At 34.6% G+C, this 20,012-nt stretch overlaps 1 protein-coding gene across 4 annotated transcripts in view; it reads left to right on the top strand.

The window, feature by feature from the left end:
- Window positions 1–20,012, top strand: part of LOC134542377 (dystrophin-like) — a 73,580-nt gene that overhangs the window by 11,007 nt on the left and 42,561 nt on the right. For all 4 annotated transcript variants that reach the window (XM_063386557.1, XM_063386558.1, XM_063386560.1 and 1 more), the window contains 4 exons: window positions 6,307–6,443; window positions 6,783–6,990; window positions 17,444–17,687; window positions 19,042–19,153. In XM_063386557.1, coding sequence (XP_063242627.1) covers window positions 6,307–6,443; window positions 6,783–6,990; window positions 17,444–17,687; window positions 19,042–19,153 — 701 coding nt within the window. The remainder of the gene's footprint in view (window positions 1–6,306; window positions 6,444–6,782; window positions 6,991–17,443; window positions 17,688–19,041; window positions 19,154–20,012) is intronic.

Here is a 20,012-nt window from a genome sequence, read left to right as displayed (position 1 = left end):
ATTAATAAAAATTTTACCAATACAATATTTAAATTTAAGTACCGAAAACTGCTAAAATAGCACTATTTTACACCTTAAAATCCAAATTTTCCCGGGGGAGGACCCCGAACCCCCCCCCCCTTTTTAATACGGGGGGGGGGGGGAGCATGCTTCTTAACACCCCCATTCACAAATCCTGGCTACGCCACTGGGCCTATACAAATTCCAACCCACTACCAAAAGGGCTGGAAACTTGAAATTTGGGTCGCAGCCTCAATGAGGAAATTCAGAAAAGTACCAATTTTTATTTTCTAATTACTAAAAAAATAAAATTAAGAAATAGGCACGCACCTTTAAAATCGGTGTATACCTTATTTCGGAAGAACGTTGTTGCAGAAATTATTGTTTACTTCTCATGCTTGTACAAATTGAACAGTACTGTAAATGTATTTGATGACATTAGCAATAGTAAGTTATTAGCTGATATTGAATACAATTTTTTTTCGTGACTACAAACAATAAGGTTCTCTGCTTGGCGAGTGATTAAATTATACTAATGTCAAAAAAATGTTATCGGGAAAAAATAAATGAAGTTATTTTATACCACTGATTCACTACCCATAAAATCAAACTGCAAAGTCTTTGCAACTGGTATCTCACACAAGAAATATAAAACATATTCGTGCTTCATTTTGTATAAAAATAAAACACATATATAATATTGGGAGACAGCCTTGGAAATGATGCTTATCACCAACATGACCAATCAGACTCATAGTCATGTTTACGATGGCAAGACAGCTAGCAAACCAGTTCAGTTTATATGCAGCTTAACTGAAAAATTTATTCAATATTTTCGGGGTAGTTTTACGCTCAAAATTAATACAAAACCAAATCAGCAATCCTTGTATGATCATTTATAATACTACAAAAAATCTTCCATTTCCTTCGAATTGTATTGAGCACTAAAATATTGATTTACTTTTGGCCCAGGTTTTGTTTGACGATACTCTGTAGAGTTTCGCTTGTTTGCATTGTTTATTTATCAGGTTTAATTCATGGCCAAATTAATTGAAGTGTAACACAAATTATTTATATATGTGTGTCTGGTTAGGAATCAGTATGATGTACTAGAAAAAATATGTCCTATCAGTGTAATGAATGGTTGTGCCCTTACAAGCGTGGAATATTTATGAAACATTTTATTTCTTTGGTATTTAAAGTCGCAGACTTGTATTTTATTTATTTCATTTAGACAACAACATGCGTCCGTGTTTTCTACATGGCACGCTCTGTGATATTTTGAATGTTATAGTAATTTTGGCTTTTTAAAATCAGTGATTTATGTGCAGTAGACTAATTTGTAATTTTTTATAATTTCTTTTCACATTTTTAATGATCCATTTGCTAATAGTATATACACTTCTCCATTAATTATAATAAACACATATTCCATTATTGGAATTCTTTCAGAATGGGTATCACAAGACTACAAAAACTATTCTCCTGCATAAGAAAGGTGATAATACCAGTAAAGAAAATTATTGTCAGAGAGCAATTACGTCTTATATCTAGGGACACCTGAATTTCGCGAATACATTTCGTGTCAAGGTATTTTACAAAACACTGTAGATTTTTCTTGTAATTATTGGCTGCGGTCGGTGAAGGCTGTTTTCCCGCACTTGACGAGGCCAATGAGGACGTAGTTACCGTACTGCTGCACGCCCGCAATTCGCCAAACCTCTTAAGGAAAAAGTTACAGTTATGTGTGAAATAGCCTGACACGAGATGTATTCGCGAAATACAGGTGTCCTTAATTGTATCGAAAAATATTTGAACATTGTAAGATAATTTTAAGTATGAAAAGTTCAAAATACTTTCAAATTTTATACATGGTTTTATATTAACTCTAAGCAGTAAAATATATACTGCTTATTTTATACAAAATATATCTATACACGGCAACTGATTATGAACCACTTGAGTTTTTTTATAAAGCATCTAAGCCCTTGACTGTATAAATATATTGTTGGATAAATTAACTAAACTAGGAATACTATAAAATGCACAAAAAAAAGAGTTTGATCTCAATGACATAAAGCATAATCTATCTATTTAGCACAGCCTGAATAATTCATTCCCTATTGTCAAGACTAAAATTAAAAAAAAAAACGCGAAAGAAGCAGTATAAAATAACTATCTCATTATCTTTGCGGGTAACTCAAACATCATACAAACAATACGAAATATTATTAAACGTAAGAAAGCATATTGTAAACACTGTAAATAACTTAGATTTTAAATCAAAGGATAATAATCAGTCTGTAAAATTTAGTTTTAACGATGAGTTGGAAACAGAACATCAAACATATATCATAGCTCATAGGTGTTACTGCCAACAGAGAACTCTCACAAACAATACAATTCCTTTCTGCGCAACCTGCAAGCTCCGGTACCTTCTGTATGTATATATATATATATATATATATATATATATATATATATATATATATATATATATGTATGTAAAACTTTTCCGGAAGTCGTACCATGGTAACGACTGAAATATGAAGTCTTACTTCTAAATCTACTTATCTAGAGAACAAATTGTATTACATTATTTTCATAAAATTAACACCTTTATACGAACAGAAGTTTGCTCTTTTATTCATTTTTTTAGTTACGTGATAATTTTTTTGAGTTATAAAGGAATCCAACCTGAACAGTAAAAAAGAAAGGCTTTTAATGAACAAACTAACTAAGTCATTATAGATAACTGTTCAAACCATTTAAGATTCATCCTGTTACATAAATTTTTATATTTATATACATCTAATGTATAAACAAATCTGAAAAAAAGGCAATAAATTCCGATTGACTTCATTATCGAAATAGAATAAAACACAAAATACACTTGCAGAGAACCACCAAATATATTGCGTAAGTGTTTCTGCAATGGAGTTAAGGTTTAGAATTGCCTTTATTATTTCAAAAAAAATAATTTAAAACTCTAAGCAAATGTAAGAACACGTCTTCTAGATATAATGGAAGATTATAATGCCGTGTCCGAATTCGCCTGAAGAATATACTTGTAGATACTTTGGAAGTGACTTCGCAAGGCTGTCAGAAATGGACGTGAAGTATGCTATGCAATACGCAAGTAAATTAATCTATGTAATTCTCGCGTACTTCCAGTTGAAAATACGTCTTCATTTGAAAAACATTTGGTCATATTTTATATATCATTTAAATAATTTAAGAGGTCGTAAAATAAATATAATTTATTTTGTATTTTACTGGTATCAATAAATAAATTGACAAAATTAATTTATGGATGTTTAAAACGAAGTTTTAACAAACACATGTACATATTTAGCCTACCGATCGTTACTACAAAACAAAAGTACAATAATAATGTAAGATGCCGTAAATTCACGTGACAGCGATGAAGTGTTAAAAGAAAGGACTAATTTCACATGCGTTTAAAAATAAAATCTAAACATCCTTTTCGGCTGGCTAAACATTGAACATATCCGGATTCGTCAAAGGCAAATGAAGTACGCAAGGTTGTAAACATGTAACTGCATTACTTTCTGATTAATTTTAATAAAATTATGCATACCTCCAAAAAAATTTTCAGTTAAAATTAGTATTGTATTGGTGTTTGTATTAAAATATAATGTATACCGGGTATATTTTTATTGTGTTTTAAGATTTGTTGACTTTTGTACCTCATGTACTTTTGGTGAAAAGGTAATTATGTAGGTATTATTTATTATCAGGGCCCAAAGCATAACTTTATGTTCGTTGGCCGAAAATGAATTGTAGTTATACTTGTATATCTAAGAAAAATATTTGTATTTTGTATGAATGTAAGTATTTTATTATGTAAATTTTTATTACTTACAAATATTTTGTACTCATAATATCTAGTTTCCATTTGTCTTAAGACATAATCAAATTATACACTCAGCAGAAAATATTTATTGGTTCGCAATTTTTCATTGTTACAATATTTTAAAATGTAAATTTGCTATTCAGCAATATCAACTTCTAAAACGTGAGTAAAAATTATCATTAAATTATATCAATGGCATATTTATTGCATTAGTATTCCTTGCTCCTAATCACTTACTCTGGTTGATTACCTTCTGTATAACCTCAGTCAGTGACCGTAACTTATGTACACCTTTTCCCCACTAAGACGATTCAGGTGCAGATTCTGGAGCAGTGTTTTTTTATGTACGGATGTGTCAATAAATCCGTCAGTTTGTGAGTGATGTTGGGGGGGGGGGGAGGAATTACTACTCTTAAAATATCACTTTATGCTTGATAAAATATCCTTTGGTTAGCTCCCTCCGAAATATTCTTATACAACCTATGACGTGTAATTATTATTATTAGTTACAACTGATGTTTATTTCGAGCCTCTTTGACTTCCAGTTAATACATAAAAGACGAACTACCAGTGATGCTTGACGTCACCAGTAGGGATAGCATGAAGGAGCTCCTCATTTCGCCAGACGCGACTGGCATACACAAGTATTTATATTGCAATAATAAATTACTAAATGATAGCTTATTTTTCGCAAATATGATTATGTTTTTTACAAGAAGTACGAATGCCAGGACATTTACTAATAACATCGTTTTTAAACATCACATATTAAAAAAAGGAAGTGTAATCAAAAGCCACAAGCTGCAGGTCAGTTAAAAACGCAAACCAAACCTTTTTCTAGCTCTAGCCTCATGTATACATACTTAAAAACATAATACATTGAAAACACTAAAATTAATGCAATAACCTGCAATATTTTGAAGACAGATATTCAGCTACAAAAAATTCTCCGATAGTATAAAAAGTTTGCCTGTATATATAGTTGCACAGAAAAATACAGTCCTAATGAGATATCAAATATAGCAAATAATACCGCTTTGCAACATAACGTCATGCTATTAGATGGTCAACGTTCAACTGTTTGTGTAATACACATACGCAAATGTGTAAAGAAATAAAATTTGTTGGAGCGCAAAACATTTGTAGTACACAGTAAAAAATTATTATTTTTTTTTACGGGGGCAGGAAAACTACATTACTGGCCAACTTATTTGAATGTAGTGGTTAGCTGTGAACGAGCGTTCTTGCAAAAGAGACCAGAGAGGCAAAGGGATTGGAAATCTAATGCTCGCCGAGGCAGAGTACACCCTTCTCCCACCCCCCTCTCCATGGCCGGTCGTAAACATGACACCCCGCTGGGCGATAAGAATTCTGAGAACAGTGTCCTCTTTCCCACCCCCCTCCAGTTTTCCGCACGTCGCTACATCGTTCAACCGTACTGCTAGTGCGCTCTGTTGAGGACGTAGATAACTACGCGTGTCTTTGCCCGCTCGCGAGAAACTCAGGATCTTAGCCTTAAATGTTTTGTTTTTAACTTGGCAGGAAACAATGTTTTGTGCATGCGTAATGCACAGTACAATTGTCAAATTTTCAGCCACGTTATTAAATTTTGTGTTTAAAAATCATTTTGAATTCTTTTTGCATGTTAAGTATCTAACCTTAAAACTGAAAAAAAATATGTGGTTTACTGTCTTACTTTGAATGCATTAAGTAAATATAATTAATTAGTTATCAAATTATATTTTAGGGCTATAGATTTCAGATAGACACTATGCTTCGGTAAAATATGTGTTCCAGAATTATCTGTAAATATTGAACTAACAAATGAAATAATTTTTTTGCATTAACTATTTAACATCGTTATTTTCTTGAAGGATTTTTTTATATTACCCACAATGAGTTTTCTGTCTCTTAATAGTGGTGAAGGCAATGAAGTAAAGGGGTCCTTAAAATATTCCTTAGTTTTTTGATTGCACAAGAGGGTACGAACCATGTGCTATAGAAGATTACTCCCTGCCCTCCCCTTTCCCAGAACCAAAGTGTATACCAGCCTAGCATTCTACCTATTCTTTAAGTCAGTTTGCATCACACTGTCTAAGTGTGAGCCAGTAGTGTAGCCAGGATCTGTGTATGGGGGGTGTTAAGAAGCATGGCCCCCATGTATTAAAGTTGGGGGCCTGGGGATCCTCCCCCGGGAAAATTTGGATTTTAAGGTGTAAAATAGTGCTATTTTAGCAGTTTTCGGTACTTAAATTTAAATATTGTAATGGTAAAATTTTATTAATTTTTAATATGAAATTTGTTTGAGTGATGAGAGTGATGAATAACAAATTTAAATAAAGATTTGGTGCTAAGGGGGGGGGGGGGGGGTTGAACCCCTAAAAATCTCCCCTGGCTAGGCCCCTGGTGTGAACGTTGGTGTTTTCCAGCCACTCGACCAGGAAGATGCAGTGGAACCACCCCAAGTACGCTGAGATCCAGGAGCACATCAAGGAGTGCAATGTCATCAAGTTCGCCACGTATCGCATGGCGGCCAAACTGCTGGTGCTCAGCAAATGTCTGCACAGTGAGAAAATCACATAATTTGACTTGTAATTTACTGTTTTACCAAGGTTTGAAATTTGTGTCTAGCTAAAAATACAATTGTCTCATTAAAAATAGTCATGTATTTTCTGTGTTATGACTGCTGTGTACTAATATATCTGACTGCTGCTACCTCCTTGTATTACGTATTACTGTGTGAGGTTGTATTGAGTGTGTAAAGTTCTTGTCATCCTGTAGCTCTCTACTGAACCATTCCCAGCAGTGCTTGTATGCATGGGATGGGCGTTTCAGTCATCATCACCAGAAAATGCACTCTAACAGAATGTCTATAGGGCGTGCTGACCGTGTGTTCTCGCCACAGTGGAGTATGTTCGGCTGGGCGTGGTGGCGGGAGTGTTCGAGAGGCACCGCCTGCACTGCACTGAGAACACCGTCGTGCTGGAGGGTGACGAACTGGAGTCCTTGCTCTCCGACATCTTCTTCGCGGCCCAGAAGGAGACCCTGTCCCAGTTTGACGTGGACTTGACAGTGGAGCTGGCGATGAACCTTTTGCTCAACTGCTTTGACAGGTAAATGCTTTGTCTTTGCCGTTACTGTTCACTTGGTCCTAACACTGGCCAGAGCTATTAAGAAGCTGATCCTTACCTACAAGTATGTACCTTTTTTTTTACATATAGTTTGATTCCATTTCTGGGGTATTATACACGTCAAACATAGTACACTGTAAGATATTTGTATGTAACAGGTGCGGCAGAAAAACAGGCGATTTTGAAAGGGCGGTAAAATAAATCATAATCATGGTTTCTAATATTTATTTCCACCTCCATAAAGTACATAAAAAAGCATTTATGAAACATAACTTTGCATTGATTATGTCCTAAAAATAACGTGGAGAAGATGACGTTCGTCCAACCGCACATATTCTTCTAGTCAGGCCCTGAAGTGCCCCATTACATTCCGCAGCATGGCCGGTGTGATGCGACCCACTTCATGACGTATATGAGCTTTCACCTCTTCAACATTCATTGATCGGTTATCTGGATACACCTTGCTTTTCAAATAGCCCCACAGGAAAATGTCACAGGCTGTGAGGTCTGGTGAACATGGGGGCCATGCAATTTTCTATTTCGTTTCTTATATGCACATTATTTACTTTAAGGTGGTGGTAATACATTTTAGAATTAATGATGTATTTAATAGTTACAGCACTTTCAAATTCACTGGTTTTTCTGCCGCACCGTATGTGTGTTTGTGTGTGTGTGTGTATATACATTTTTTTCTTCTCGGATCCAAATCTTGATTCTGAATCTCAAAGAGTGCCCCAAATCCAACCCTTGAATGCGAATCGAGGTTTCAAAAGTCAAAAATGAAATAATGTACAAGAAATTAAAATTTTAACGAACATAAAATGCTTCTTCATAGTACTTGTGTGATTATGATATTGTTAGCTATATTTCAAATTGGTTATTCCTAATGATTTTACATTATTTTAAATGTGGCTAACCTATACCAACCAACCCATTTCACAATATCACATTATTAGGGGTATGCAAAATTCGCATTTGCGATAAAACATTTTTTTACGCGAATTTTGACATTTTAAAGCGAATAATCACGAATTTGCAATAAAATCATTTTTACGCGAATTTTAACAGTTTAAAACGAATAAACCCGATATCCACATTATAGGATAATATTTTTACCCGAATCTTAACGTTTGAAAACAAATAAACCCGATATACATAACTATTTGATTAAACTATGCTAAAAATACGTACTTCTGACAAAGTCCGTAACGTAGGCCTAACCTAGTGCAGAATTAGTAAATCAACACGGCCGCCATAATTCAACTAGAGTACGATACGCTGCTTCCTCTCACACGCGAACATGTGACGATGTTTTTAGTATTTATGGTAAGAAAAACGGTGTAAACATGTACAGAGGCGAAATTGAATGTTTTGAATAAGTTGAACGATGTAAGCAAAGACGTGAGTATAGTTTGATACACTTGTACACAAAACATCAAACAAATACGCAGTATCTACACAACACGTCGTTACTCGCTGAGCTCCACTGAGCTCACACAATGATGCAATCAGCAGCAGCAGTGCAGCTGGCAGCCGGTAGGTTGCGCGCGCAGTCTCGCTCACGCAAACTCACACGAAGTGACAACAAAACAAAGCTGTTTACGGCCGTCCCGCGTGTGGTTGAATATGACAAACTTGTAAACGGTATGAATTGAACTTGCGTGGCGTGGAAGTTGTGCTCTAATACTCACGTGGCGTAGGCCTACATACTTATCCGAAGTAATAAATATTTTTAACAAAAATTCGTTAATTTACCGTAATTAGCTACTTTTGTTGACAAAAATGCCGAAACCTGTATTTATTTATTTATTTAATATTTGTTGCATGCCTACCTACAGCTTATGGTCTTGGGTGGTAGGCACGATACAAACAACACATATACATACAGACAGAACAAAACAATACAAAATACAAGACAACAAAACAAAACAAAACGATACACACAACATGCAACATTTAACAATTAGTAAATAATTTATTTGTAATTTTTATAATGTAGAAAATAAGAATAACACAAAAAAAAAAAACTAACTTGAAACAATATGATTATTAACCACAAGAAAGAGAAAAAAAAATTAAGTTAGGAATAGTTGTATTTTTTTAAATTTTATTTTGCTATCTAATTCAGGAAATAACCTTGCATATTTATTGTAATTTTTAGTTATTCTGTTTAATAGGTCATTAGTTTTACTTAACGTACAAATTAAAGATTGATTGCGACTATTGAAAGTTGGTATTCTAATTCCAGTGTTGTGAAGAAAATAGTTACAATTAATTGTATTTTTGTAACAATTGTGTACAAATAATGCATCTAATACTTCTCTTCTTAATGGTAAGGAACCAAGAAGGGAGTGTAAATCTACATTAGATTAATGTTACTTTTTAGGTTTATAATTTTGATCAGTTTGAATTGTATATTATCCAATTTGTCACTATCTGATTTATTAATGTTATTCCAAATCAAAGAACCATATTCAAATTTAGATCTAACCAAGGATATATAAAGACTAAGTGTTGAATCTAAATTAGATGCATTAAATGTGACATATTTAATCAACCCTAGCATTTTATTAGCATTTGATCTAAGTGTTTCAATATGATTGTGAAAGAATAATTTTGAATCTAGCAAAATACCTAAGTCTCTGACACAGTTTGATTTTGCAATAGTACGATTGTCTAGTTTATATTCAAATACAATAGGATGATATTTTCTTGAGAAGGTTATTGTGGTGGTTTTACTGTAGTTAAGTTTAACGAGATTAGTCTTAAACCATGCAACAACAGAAGAAATGTCATGTTGAAGTAAGTGACAGTCATTTAATGAAGTAATTTTTCTATATATTTTTAGGTCATCTGCAAATAACAGACCAACAGAATAATTTAGTGCTTTGGTTATATCATCAATAAAAATGTTGAAAAGAAGGGGAGAAAGGGTACCACCTTGAGGTACTCCAGAGTTTGCCATATGTAAATCAGATTTAGTTTTATTAATAGAAACAAAGTATTTCCTATCTTTTAAATAGCTGCCAAACCATTTGATATATTTGTCGCTCAATCCCATAATGGATAATTTGCTGAGTAATATCTGATGGTTTACTGTATCAAAAGCCTTTGCTAAATCAAAATAACAAGCATCCACTTGGCCTCGGGTTATCACTTCAGAATAAATTGGATTTATGAAAGTTATCAGATTGGTAGTAGTAGATTTGCCAATTCTGAAGCCATGCTGACAATCAGATAGTTTATTTTTGAGATTGAAATCGAGGTCCTTAAATATTATTTTATCAAAAACTTTAGCAAATCCATTTAAAAGAGAAATAGGCCTATAATTTGTGACATTAAATTTACTACCTTTTTTATGTATAGGAATGACCTTGGCAGTTTTCCATATATTGGGGTAGATGCTGTTTTTAATACTGCTATTGAATATAAACTGAAGGATAGGAGCAAGAACCAGAGAGCAACCTTTTATTATGAAATTAGGAATACCATCTGGACCTGTTGACATAGTAGATTTCAAGGATTTGATCCCCCAAAGTACAAGACTCTCAGTAATAGTGGACATAGGAATGGAGCAAGCAGTATTATCAGATATCAAAGGAGTGCTGTTATTGGTTGGAGTTACATATACGCTAGAAAAATAGTTCGCAAAACTGTTTGCAATACAAAATGTGTCATTAGTAACAGTATCATTGACCTTGAGAGAGAATGGCTGATTGTATCCTTCTTTCATGATTTTTATGTAACGCCAAAATTTTTTTGGATTTTGTTTGATTTTGTTGTTTAGAGTTTATAACCAAAAAATTTTGTCTCTTGAAATGAGATATTTAGCCTCTTTACGTTTCTGTGAAAATAGAGCATAGTAATAAGGATTCATGTTTCTTTTGTATAATTTATGGAAATGTTTTTTATGTTTTAGTGTTCGTATAAGTTGCTTTGAGTACCAATGCGGGTAACTATAAGTAGTTTTCACAGTGACAGGAATGTAACTCATAATATATTGATTAACTGTAGTAGTTAGAATGTCTACCATAATATTCACGTCAGTAGTGTTATATAATATAGACCAATCATAATTTTTAAGAGCATTATACAAACTTAAGTAATCTCCTTTTTTATAATTTATAAAGGTTGTAGATGTATTTTCTTTTCTGATTATTCGACTTATTTCAATATTAACAATAAGAGCCGGATGGAATGTGTCTTCTTTAATTAATGACTCTAAGGCTTTACTAACCACACAATGCTGTAAATTAGAAAAACATAGGTCCAATAGGTGGATAGGAGGCTGAGTGACGTTACATTGGGACAAACCCAAACCTGAGATAAAGTGGAACACAGCTTTAGCTTTGGATGTCATACCAATAGGATTTAGGTTTTTTGTATGTAAGTAAGACCAGTCAACACCAGGCACATTAAAGTCACCAAGAATAAGGATATTATCTTGGCATGTTGCAAACTTTTCTTCGAGCTCTTCAAAGTAGGCACCATACACTGCAGGTGATGTATCCGGTGGAATATAAATATTACCAAGCACTAGGGTATTTGTTTGAGAGGTTTTAACTTTAATCCATACAGCTTCAATTCCTGTATGATCGAAAACATGGGTTGGGTAAGCATATTTAAATTTATTTTTGTTGATAGCAATTAATAGCAATTAATACCCCACCTCCCCTTTCCTTCATTGTTAAGGCTGGATCTCTATCTGTTCTAAAGATGAGGTATTTATCATCAAAGTAATGCGAGTTAATGCTATTATTGTTAAACCAAGTTTCAGTAAGACAAATTATATCGAAATCATTAGCTGCTAAGTTATCGTAAAACTCAATTGATTTTGATCTTAGACCTCTCACATTTTGATAATAAATGTCACACACGCACGCACACGGACTAGCCAGAAGAGAAAGGGCCAGGCGCTCCTCCAGACGCTGACGTGGAACATGATGATAAGGGCGCCTCGTTTACTTCTGACGACGTAGCAGATGACTGCGGTTTTGTGGGGTTTGTGCTATCGGTAACGATAGATGCTTGACTTTTAGCTTGATCATACCCGAATATTTGTTCATTGTGGAGTCTACCCCGAAATTCCGTAATTAAGCATCCCGAAGGCCAAAACACAGTATTATTAAGTCTATCATAGTCCTTCTCGTGAACAGCCACAAAGAATGATGCGTATGTATTGTATTTGGTCTTGAGCTTGGCTACGCGAAGGTAGGAGATATCAAGTTCACCTTTAATATATGCTGTGACTTCACTTTCAGTAACTGAGGGGTCGAATCTAGAGACAAACAGGGCTTTAGATTTAAACTGCCTAGGGTTCGTTACGGTTTTCAAAGTGGATGTGGTTCTAACACCAATTTGCATTTCACGTTTTTTTTCGGAATGCTGCGCCGTTTTTGTTAAATTATTTTTTGATTTTTGGCGATACCTTACTTCAGTAAATCCTTCTTCATCTTGCTGTGTTTTTGTTAATTCATTTGCTTTAGATAATACTGAATTGATCTGAGCTGACGGACTATGGACTGGGTGATTTTGTACACTCCTGGCATTCTGTTTCCTCTGCGGTGACAGTAACCGGCTATTGTTCACTGACCTACTTACCGCTCCCTGTTGTGTAACACAGCTGTAGGTCGCCTTGCCTGGAGATGCATTAACAGGATTAATGTCATGTTTCTGCTGCGTTACCGGAGCATTAGTGAGCTGCGATAATTCACTTCTTGTGTCATTCAATAATGTTTTTAAAATACAATTTTCATTTCTCACTTCTTCCATTTGTACTGAGAGTACATCCAGCTTGGCGCATATTTTTTCTAGTAAAGATTCATCAGTCTGAACGCCTATCTCACAAGCAGTTACACACATTTTGAAAGATAAATTTAGGTCAGTGCCCTTTGCGGCGGCTGACTTCCAAACAACGGGCCGGAGAGTTTTCACAACACAATTTGTATGCAAGCGATGAAAAAACCATTTTCTTTCGTTTTTGTAATGTGTCTGTGACATGGGACCGCAAAGATTCGTGTGCGAAGCATATTGGCAGTGAAAAACATAAGAAACGGGCAGCAGAAAGTGTGAATAACTTAGTGAGCGTAGCCTACTTACTGTGTTGTTTTTAATATTCATTCATTTATTTTAAGTTAACTTTCATTTAAAATATTGTTTGCTGTGTTGATTAAGTGTTGTAATAATTTTGAAGCGGTAAGTTACAGTAAGCAGTTTGCCAATGGTTTGAAGTGAACAATTCAGTGAGTACAGTAAGTATTTAAATAAGAATTGAGAAATGACTTCATACTTCTCCAAATACTGGACATTCAATTTTAATTATACCTCTTTAAATGTCATCTTTTTAATATTAAGTAGTTAGTATTTGGTGTGTATTAAGTGTTAAAACAATTTTCACGACACTTGAGATATGAAATTGGTATTACTGTTATCCATTTTGGTAGTCAAAATAACCTCCCTTTCAGAGAAAAATAACACCGATTTTCCAGAAAAATAACCTCGAATTCTGTGAACAAATAAACACGAAAAGTGCATACCCCTACACATTATTATATTTATCCCCAACTTAACCATTTGATAGAATACAAAACTACTCTAAGTATCACAATGCCATCACGCAGAATGATTTGAAAATATGCTAGAAAATTAAGAAATATCTGTTTAAGGTCCCCCCCCCCCCTTTTTTTTTCTCCTGTCAAAACGGAAACAAGGCTTTCTTCAGAATTATTGATTGTTTTTATAAAATAACCATTTTGGTTTTCTGAAACCATCTCAAAAAATATTCATAAGATCATCTCCATAACTGTCTTAAATTCAACCAAAAAAAAAATAAAATAACTGGCTGTTAAATCATTAAAACACGTAGTAGGTACTAAAGGAAGCAGTACACCAACTCTTTCTTTTGGCATAAACAGTGCAGAATCTATACAATGTGTACATTTCTAGCTGTTATAATAACTAAAGTAAATGAAAACATGGGGATGGAACTAAACATTTCGTTACACACATTGTAACATATCTTCACATACCATTAAAAATTATTTCTTGGCCTGACCTTTAGGGAATCTAAACCGATAAGTGTAAACTAATGTGAAGATACTAGGTTAATACCATAATATTATGCAATTTTTTTTTTGGACGTTTAACAGGAAACCAAGTTTATCTTCATTTGGAAAACAAAATTTTTAATTTTGATATCCGAAATGATGTATTTTCTCTACTACATTGTTGAATGACACAAACGTGACAAATTACTCTTTGTGCTATGCATGACAAAATGAACGTTAAAAATCTGGTATTTTCGGATCTTTTGTTATTTAGTGAAATTGCAGGATGGCTTTGTTTACAAGAGAGACTACCACTGCAAAACAAAATACTGAACTAACATATCCTCTCATTTGTTCACACTTTTTCCATTGCAATTATTTTATTATTTAAGCCAAAAAATAAATTATTGAATATCTTACATTGTGTTTATGTTTAATGAACAGTTTTGTATGTGTGTGTGTGTGTGTGTCTGTCTATATATATGTGTGTGTATGTGTGTATGTTACGTTTGAGTTAGTTGATGTTCTAACATCTCGAAACACACAAATGTCCAACATTACTTTGAACTCATCTTTTATAATGTAGACAGTTTTGGTTTCATTCCTTTAAAGTGTCTTATTTAATGTTTTAAACTTTTTTATATCTTTTTATCATCATTTTGCATTATTTTGAAATGTGAATTGGTGTGATATCATGCACATTTATCTATGACAAGCGGAAACCTCCTGTAGTCATTTTATTATTTTACAGGGTGTCTACTGACCCTGGAAAACCTGGAAAACCTGGAAAAATCAGGGAATATTGTAATCAGGGAATAATCAGGGAAAAATCAGGGAATTTTTTCAAAAATCAGGGAATTTTTGTTTGGTAGGTTGTAGTTGGCAATTTTTTTTTGTTTATTGATCAGGTTGCATTAACGTAGCATCAAGTGTATCCCCTCCCATTTTTTATTTTTGAATGGCAAATAATGAACAGTTCCCACGTCCATTTTCGGATTCGGAAGTGGCGTCAAATCACGTGATACAAACTGGTTCAAGCTGGTCTGTTATCCTGCTGACGTACGTGCTGTGGCATATGCTTCCCACGTTTGGATTATATGGACAGGTGCATTTAATTTTAAGTATCTATGGATGCTCCCATCATAAACTGGGCATTTTTGTTAGCTTTGAAAACACGTATCACAGACAGTTTTGGTGAAGATTCGCCATAATTGCTAGAAATTGGTAGCTGTGGGCTTCATACGGTCCATGGTGCTTTCAAAACTGGAATTTCTGCTACACAATGGGACGTTGTTAGTTTTTTGAGGCACAGTTACTTTTTGTTTAAGCATGTACCTGCATGGAGGGCAGATTACATTAGAATAACTGGATCAGAGCTTTTTCCCAAGAAATGTTGTGCAATCAGATGGTTAGAAAACACTGCAGTTGCTGAGCGTGCCATGAAAACATTACCAAACCCAAAGAAATTTGTTTGTGATGTTTCTATTTCATCTGTCTCTTTCAATGTAGTGAAAAGTGCTCTTGAAGATAGTCTTCTAGAAGTAAAATTGACATTCTTCCACTCTTTAGCATCAGAGCTGGAATTGTTTCTTACAATGTTCCAAAGTGAAGCACCCATGGCACTTTTTCTCTATGATTCACTGGTAGACATTTTATTAACTTTGGCAGGAAAGTTTGTGAAACCAGAGGTACTGAAGAGCTTTAGGGACAAACGTAATGTATCTCGATTGGATGTAGATAACCAGGAAAATCTATTGACTGCTAACAATATCAAGTTGGGTTATGCAGTACGCCATGCCATCAAGAAAGAGAAAGTACCAGAAAAGTCTGTCCTGTTACTGAGAAATTATGTTAGGACTTGTCCAAAGGTTATGGTAAAAAAACTTCAAGACAAAATTCCCCTGAAGTACAAACATACCAAGGGAATTTCCTGCTTATATCCGTTTGTGGCTTTAAATTCGGGTGTGAGGAAACAGCGTGTGAAGTACAGTTTATAATGTCGTCTTCGAAACAGGTGGCTATCAGGACAAGAAGCTGATAATATTGAGTGATCATATCAGTTGGTATGTTCCTCGCAAGATTTTGAAGCACTGTGGATGCTCATTCTTAAGGCACATACAGTAGCTGCTAAAACAGGCCTTCTAAAGTTTGTGAGGATGATGTTGGTACTTTCAATGGAAATGCATCATTGGAAAGAGGATTTTCAGTGAATTCTAATCTGCTGACTGAAAACTTGCAGAAAGAAACACTGATTGCACAAAGACAAGTGTACGACTTTGTTCAACGTTCTGGAGATGTAGAGCATGTTGATATCACCAAGTCCATGTTACAGTATATAAGAAATGCTAGTTGTAGGCGTAAGGAAGCCCTGCAAACAAAACAAAAAGAAAGGGAAGCTGCAGACAAGAAGAAGGCAGAAAAAAGAGTTGAAGAGGAGATCAAGGCATTGCAGTTTAAGAAGGCTCGAGTGTTGGTTTTGGCTCGTTCTGAAGCAAGTGCAATAGATGCAAAAGTTCAGTCACTGCGAAATTGACGGGAGCTTCCTTTTACTAATGTTTTTTGCAAAAGTAATTGTGTGAAATATTTGTAGCAGCATGTTTTATTTGCCATCAATTGAGTCACTTTGGCCACGTCTGGAAGAAGGTAATTTTTTTACTAATTTAAGTAAGTTGAAATACTTTGAAACCCGTCAATGTACTGTTATGCAGTTTTTTCAGTTTCGTGGAATGTCGTAATTGTGTTAAAGAAAACCTGGAAAAATTCAGTTTTAGACCTGGAAAACCTGGAAAAATCAGGGAATTTCATTTACTAGATTTGGTAGACACCCTGATTTTAGCATCTAACACTATCATCCATTAAAAATAACGAAAGGGTAAGGCAGTTTACTTTCTCTATATTTATACTGTATTGATTGTATAGTTTGATTTCACACTATTTTAGTTTTTAATTATTTCCAGAAAAAAAATCATATTTGGAACTAAAATAGACCGCATATATTTCTTTAATCTATTCAGTGAAAAAATATATATATATATATATTTTTAAAGTTTTAATCATACTTGATAAATATTAATTTGTTTTTTGTTATTCGTTATACATAGGGACACCTGTATTTCGCGATTTCATTTATTTCATGTCAAGGTATTTCATAAAATACTGTAGCTTTTTCTAAGAAACGTGGCAAATTATGAGGGTGCAGCAGTACGGTGACCACATTTTCATTGGCCCCTTGTGAAATACCTTGACACTAAACGTGTTCGCGAAATACAGGTGTCCCTAGTGATACACTTAAATCCTTAAAAATTATTTGTTTAGCTGTGTGCTGTGTTAGCGTGACATGGTGCCAGGACGGGCAGAGAGTGCCGGAGCGCGAGCGACCGTGTGCGCAGGCGGAGGCTCGGCTCGCTCCAGGTGCTCCAGGCCAAGGTGCTGCTGGCGCTGCTGAGCGGGGCCCGCCTCCAGGACAAGTACCAGTACTGGTTCCAGCAGCTGGCCGACCACAACAGCTGCGTGTCCCGCCGGAAGCTGGAGCTGCTGGTGTCGCAGCTCGCCGCCGTCGCGGACCACCTGTGCGAGGGCGCGGCCTTCGGCGCCGCCCTGGTCGCGCCCACCGTCGACTCCTGCTTCCACCAGGTCCGCACGTTACGGCTGTGCAGGGCTTCGGGAGAAATCACACTGTTTAGAAACTGCTCAATATATCCGAGTGGTGTCTGTTTACGAAAGGCATTTGAGAATAACCTGTGGGCGAATGATTAGTTCTTTTCCATATTGCATTTCTTAATTGTAATTTTAGAAGACCGAAAACGCTTAAACGTGTGTTTTAAGAATTTTTACACATGAAATGTGTGGTACAGATTCTTAAAAGCGCTGGATTGACTTGCAATGCACCTTTAGATTCATTTCTCCACCATCTATCGTCATGGTTACTGCTAAGATCGCACATTTGTTGTGTGCACTACGAGGAGACTGCACCACTTCAGTCTCTTGCACTTAGAATTATTGATACCACACTAGAAGCATCAGTGAGTGCCACACTTATCATCCTGCCTCATTGACTTGAATACACCCCTGACTAGTTGGGCCCCTTAAACAATGTGATCATATTTGAAACAATTTGTAATAAACTGCTCTATGGGGGAAAAAAAATATTTGAGTGGTACTATTAAATAAGCTCTGATATCACCTTGTCCCATAGTCCACAAATTAAATGAAGAAAATAAATTATCAAGAATAGTTACAAACATGAACTAATGTAAATAATTATGACCATATAACACATTACTAATACGTACACAAATACCTCTGAAGTAGATAAATAGCTTTTATTTACATTACACCAACAAATGACCCCCTTGTACCTCTAATTATAAAAACATAATAATGAATAAATATTTACACAGCAGTTTAATAAAATGGAAGGGTAAGGGCATGGGATGCTACAAGGCTATGATCAATTGCTTTACAAGACCTTAACATTGAATAAAAAAATAAGAGTCTGGTTGTAGGATAGTGTTGTATTAGGACTGTGTGAAAGGGGAGTTTGTTCTAGTGTGTTTCACTGTAGCTTGCTGCAATGAATGAAGCAGTGTATACATGTTATAACAGTGACTTCCTTCAAGCAACATGATGAGCCAGATGTACAATAGACTTCCGATAATCTGGAATCCAACTGTCCGAAAGCCTGATGGTCTTGAATTACCTAGGAATGTACAGACTTAAGTCAACTAAGCGATTTTAATCTAAAATATAGTAATATAGTAATATAGTAATTTCTCATGTCCACTTTTACTCTGCATCATGTCTGTATAATCTTTGTTTCAGATTAGGTAGATAATTGAGATTTTGTGGGTGTTTTTCAACCATAAAGTTAATAAATCAGTTCAATACAATGTCATTACATTGTTTTGATTAAGTACACATTGTATCAGATTTTTATATATGATTTTTTTTTTTTTTTATTTATTTTTTTTTTTTTTACGATTTGCAGTTGCAAGGCAATGTGGGTGTCACCGAGGAAGTGTTCATTGGCTGGTTTTACAAGGAGCCACAACTGCTGTCTTGGCTGTCAACATTCCACCGCTTGAAGGCAGCAGAAACTGGTGAGAACCTCAAAACACTTGTTGTATCAACCTGAGGATTATATTTGCTATTGTTTTACAATGCTGTGTTCAGTGTAATTATCAAGGTTTACCATTTTGATTGCTGTATCATCATTGTCTAAACAAGAATGCTGTCAGTTTTCCAGCACTAAGCTTCTACAAATCCTGTTTGGTTTTTTTTTTTTTTAAATATTCTTATTGAATATCAAATTATTTATGAATAAAAAATATTTTTCTTATCAAAATTTAACATACAGGGAAATGGTTTTTTTTAGAAGTCACAGGAAAATTAAGCAAACTTGATTCAAAATACAGTCAAATGAAAAAGATAGTACAGAGATTTATCATATAATCGTCACACCGTTATTTTAGGACATCAAAATTTGGAGGAAAAAATTTCTCTCATAAACGTCTCATGATGTTTTTGGTCCCACTGTTAGATTCCGAGTGCTTTGTTGTAGGTTTTTTTCCCATATAAAATGATTTATTTTACAGTTGAAATGTAATATGTATACATTTGGATATTACAGCTTATTTATTTTATTAACAGAAATATGAAGTTGTCTGATATGTAAATTTTCTTTTAAAGACGTTTTCAAATGTTAAAACGTTTGTGGGTTCCTCTTTGTCGCCGCTGTGTACTGCTTATAAAAATGTAGTCAGCACTAGTTAGCATTATTCATGTTTGGTTATGTTGATTCCTGTATAGAGCGCACTTGTAGTCAAATATCGATATCAATAGCTCGCCAATTGCATGCAAGTTATCTGTTAGTTTGGCTCATGTTTGGGTCACGGTTTTCATTTTTCTATTGAAAGTTGAACAAAATGTTTGTGTTTATGACTTATCAATTAAATTGTT

This window comes from Bacillus rossius (genome assembly GCF_032445375.1).
Source record: "Bacillus rossius redtenbacheri isolate Brsri chromosome 4 unlocalized genomic scaffold, Brsri_v3 Brsri_v3_scf4_2, whole genome shotgun sequence".
In the NCBI taxonomy this organism is placed as follows: domain Eukaryota; kingdom Metazoa; phylum Arthropoda; class Insecta; order Phasmatodea; family Bacillidae; genus Bacillus; species Bacillus rossius.
Note: the sequence above shows the minus strand (reverse complement) of the source record. Positions and strands in the feature narration are given on the sequence as shown.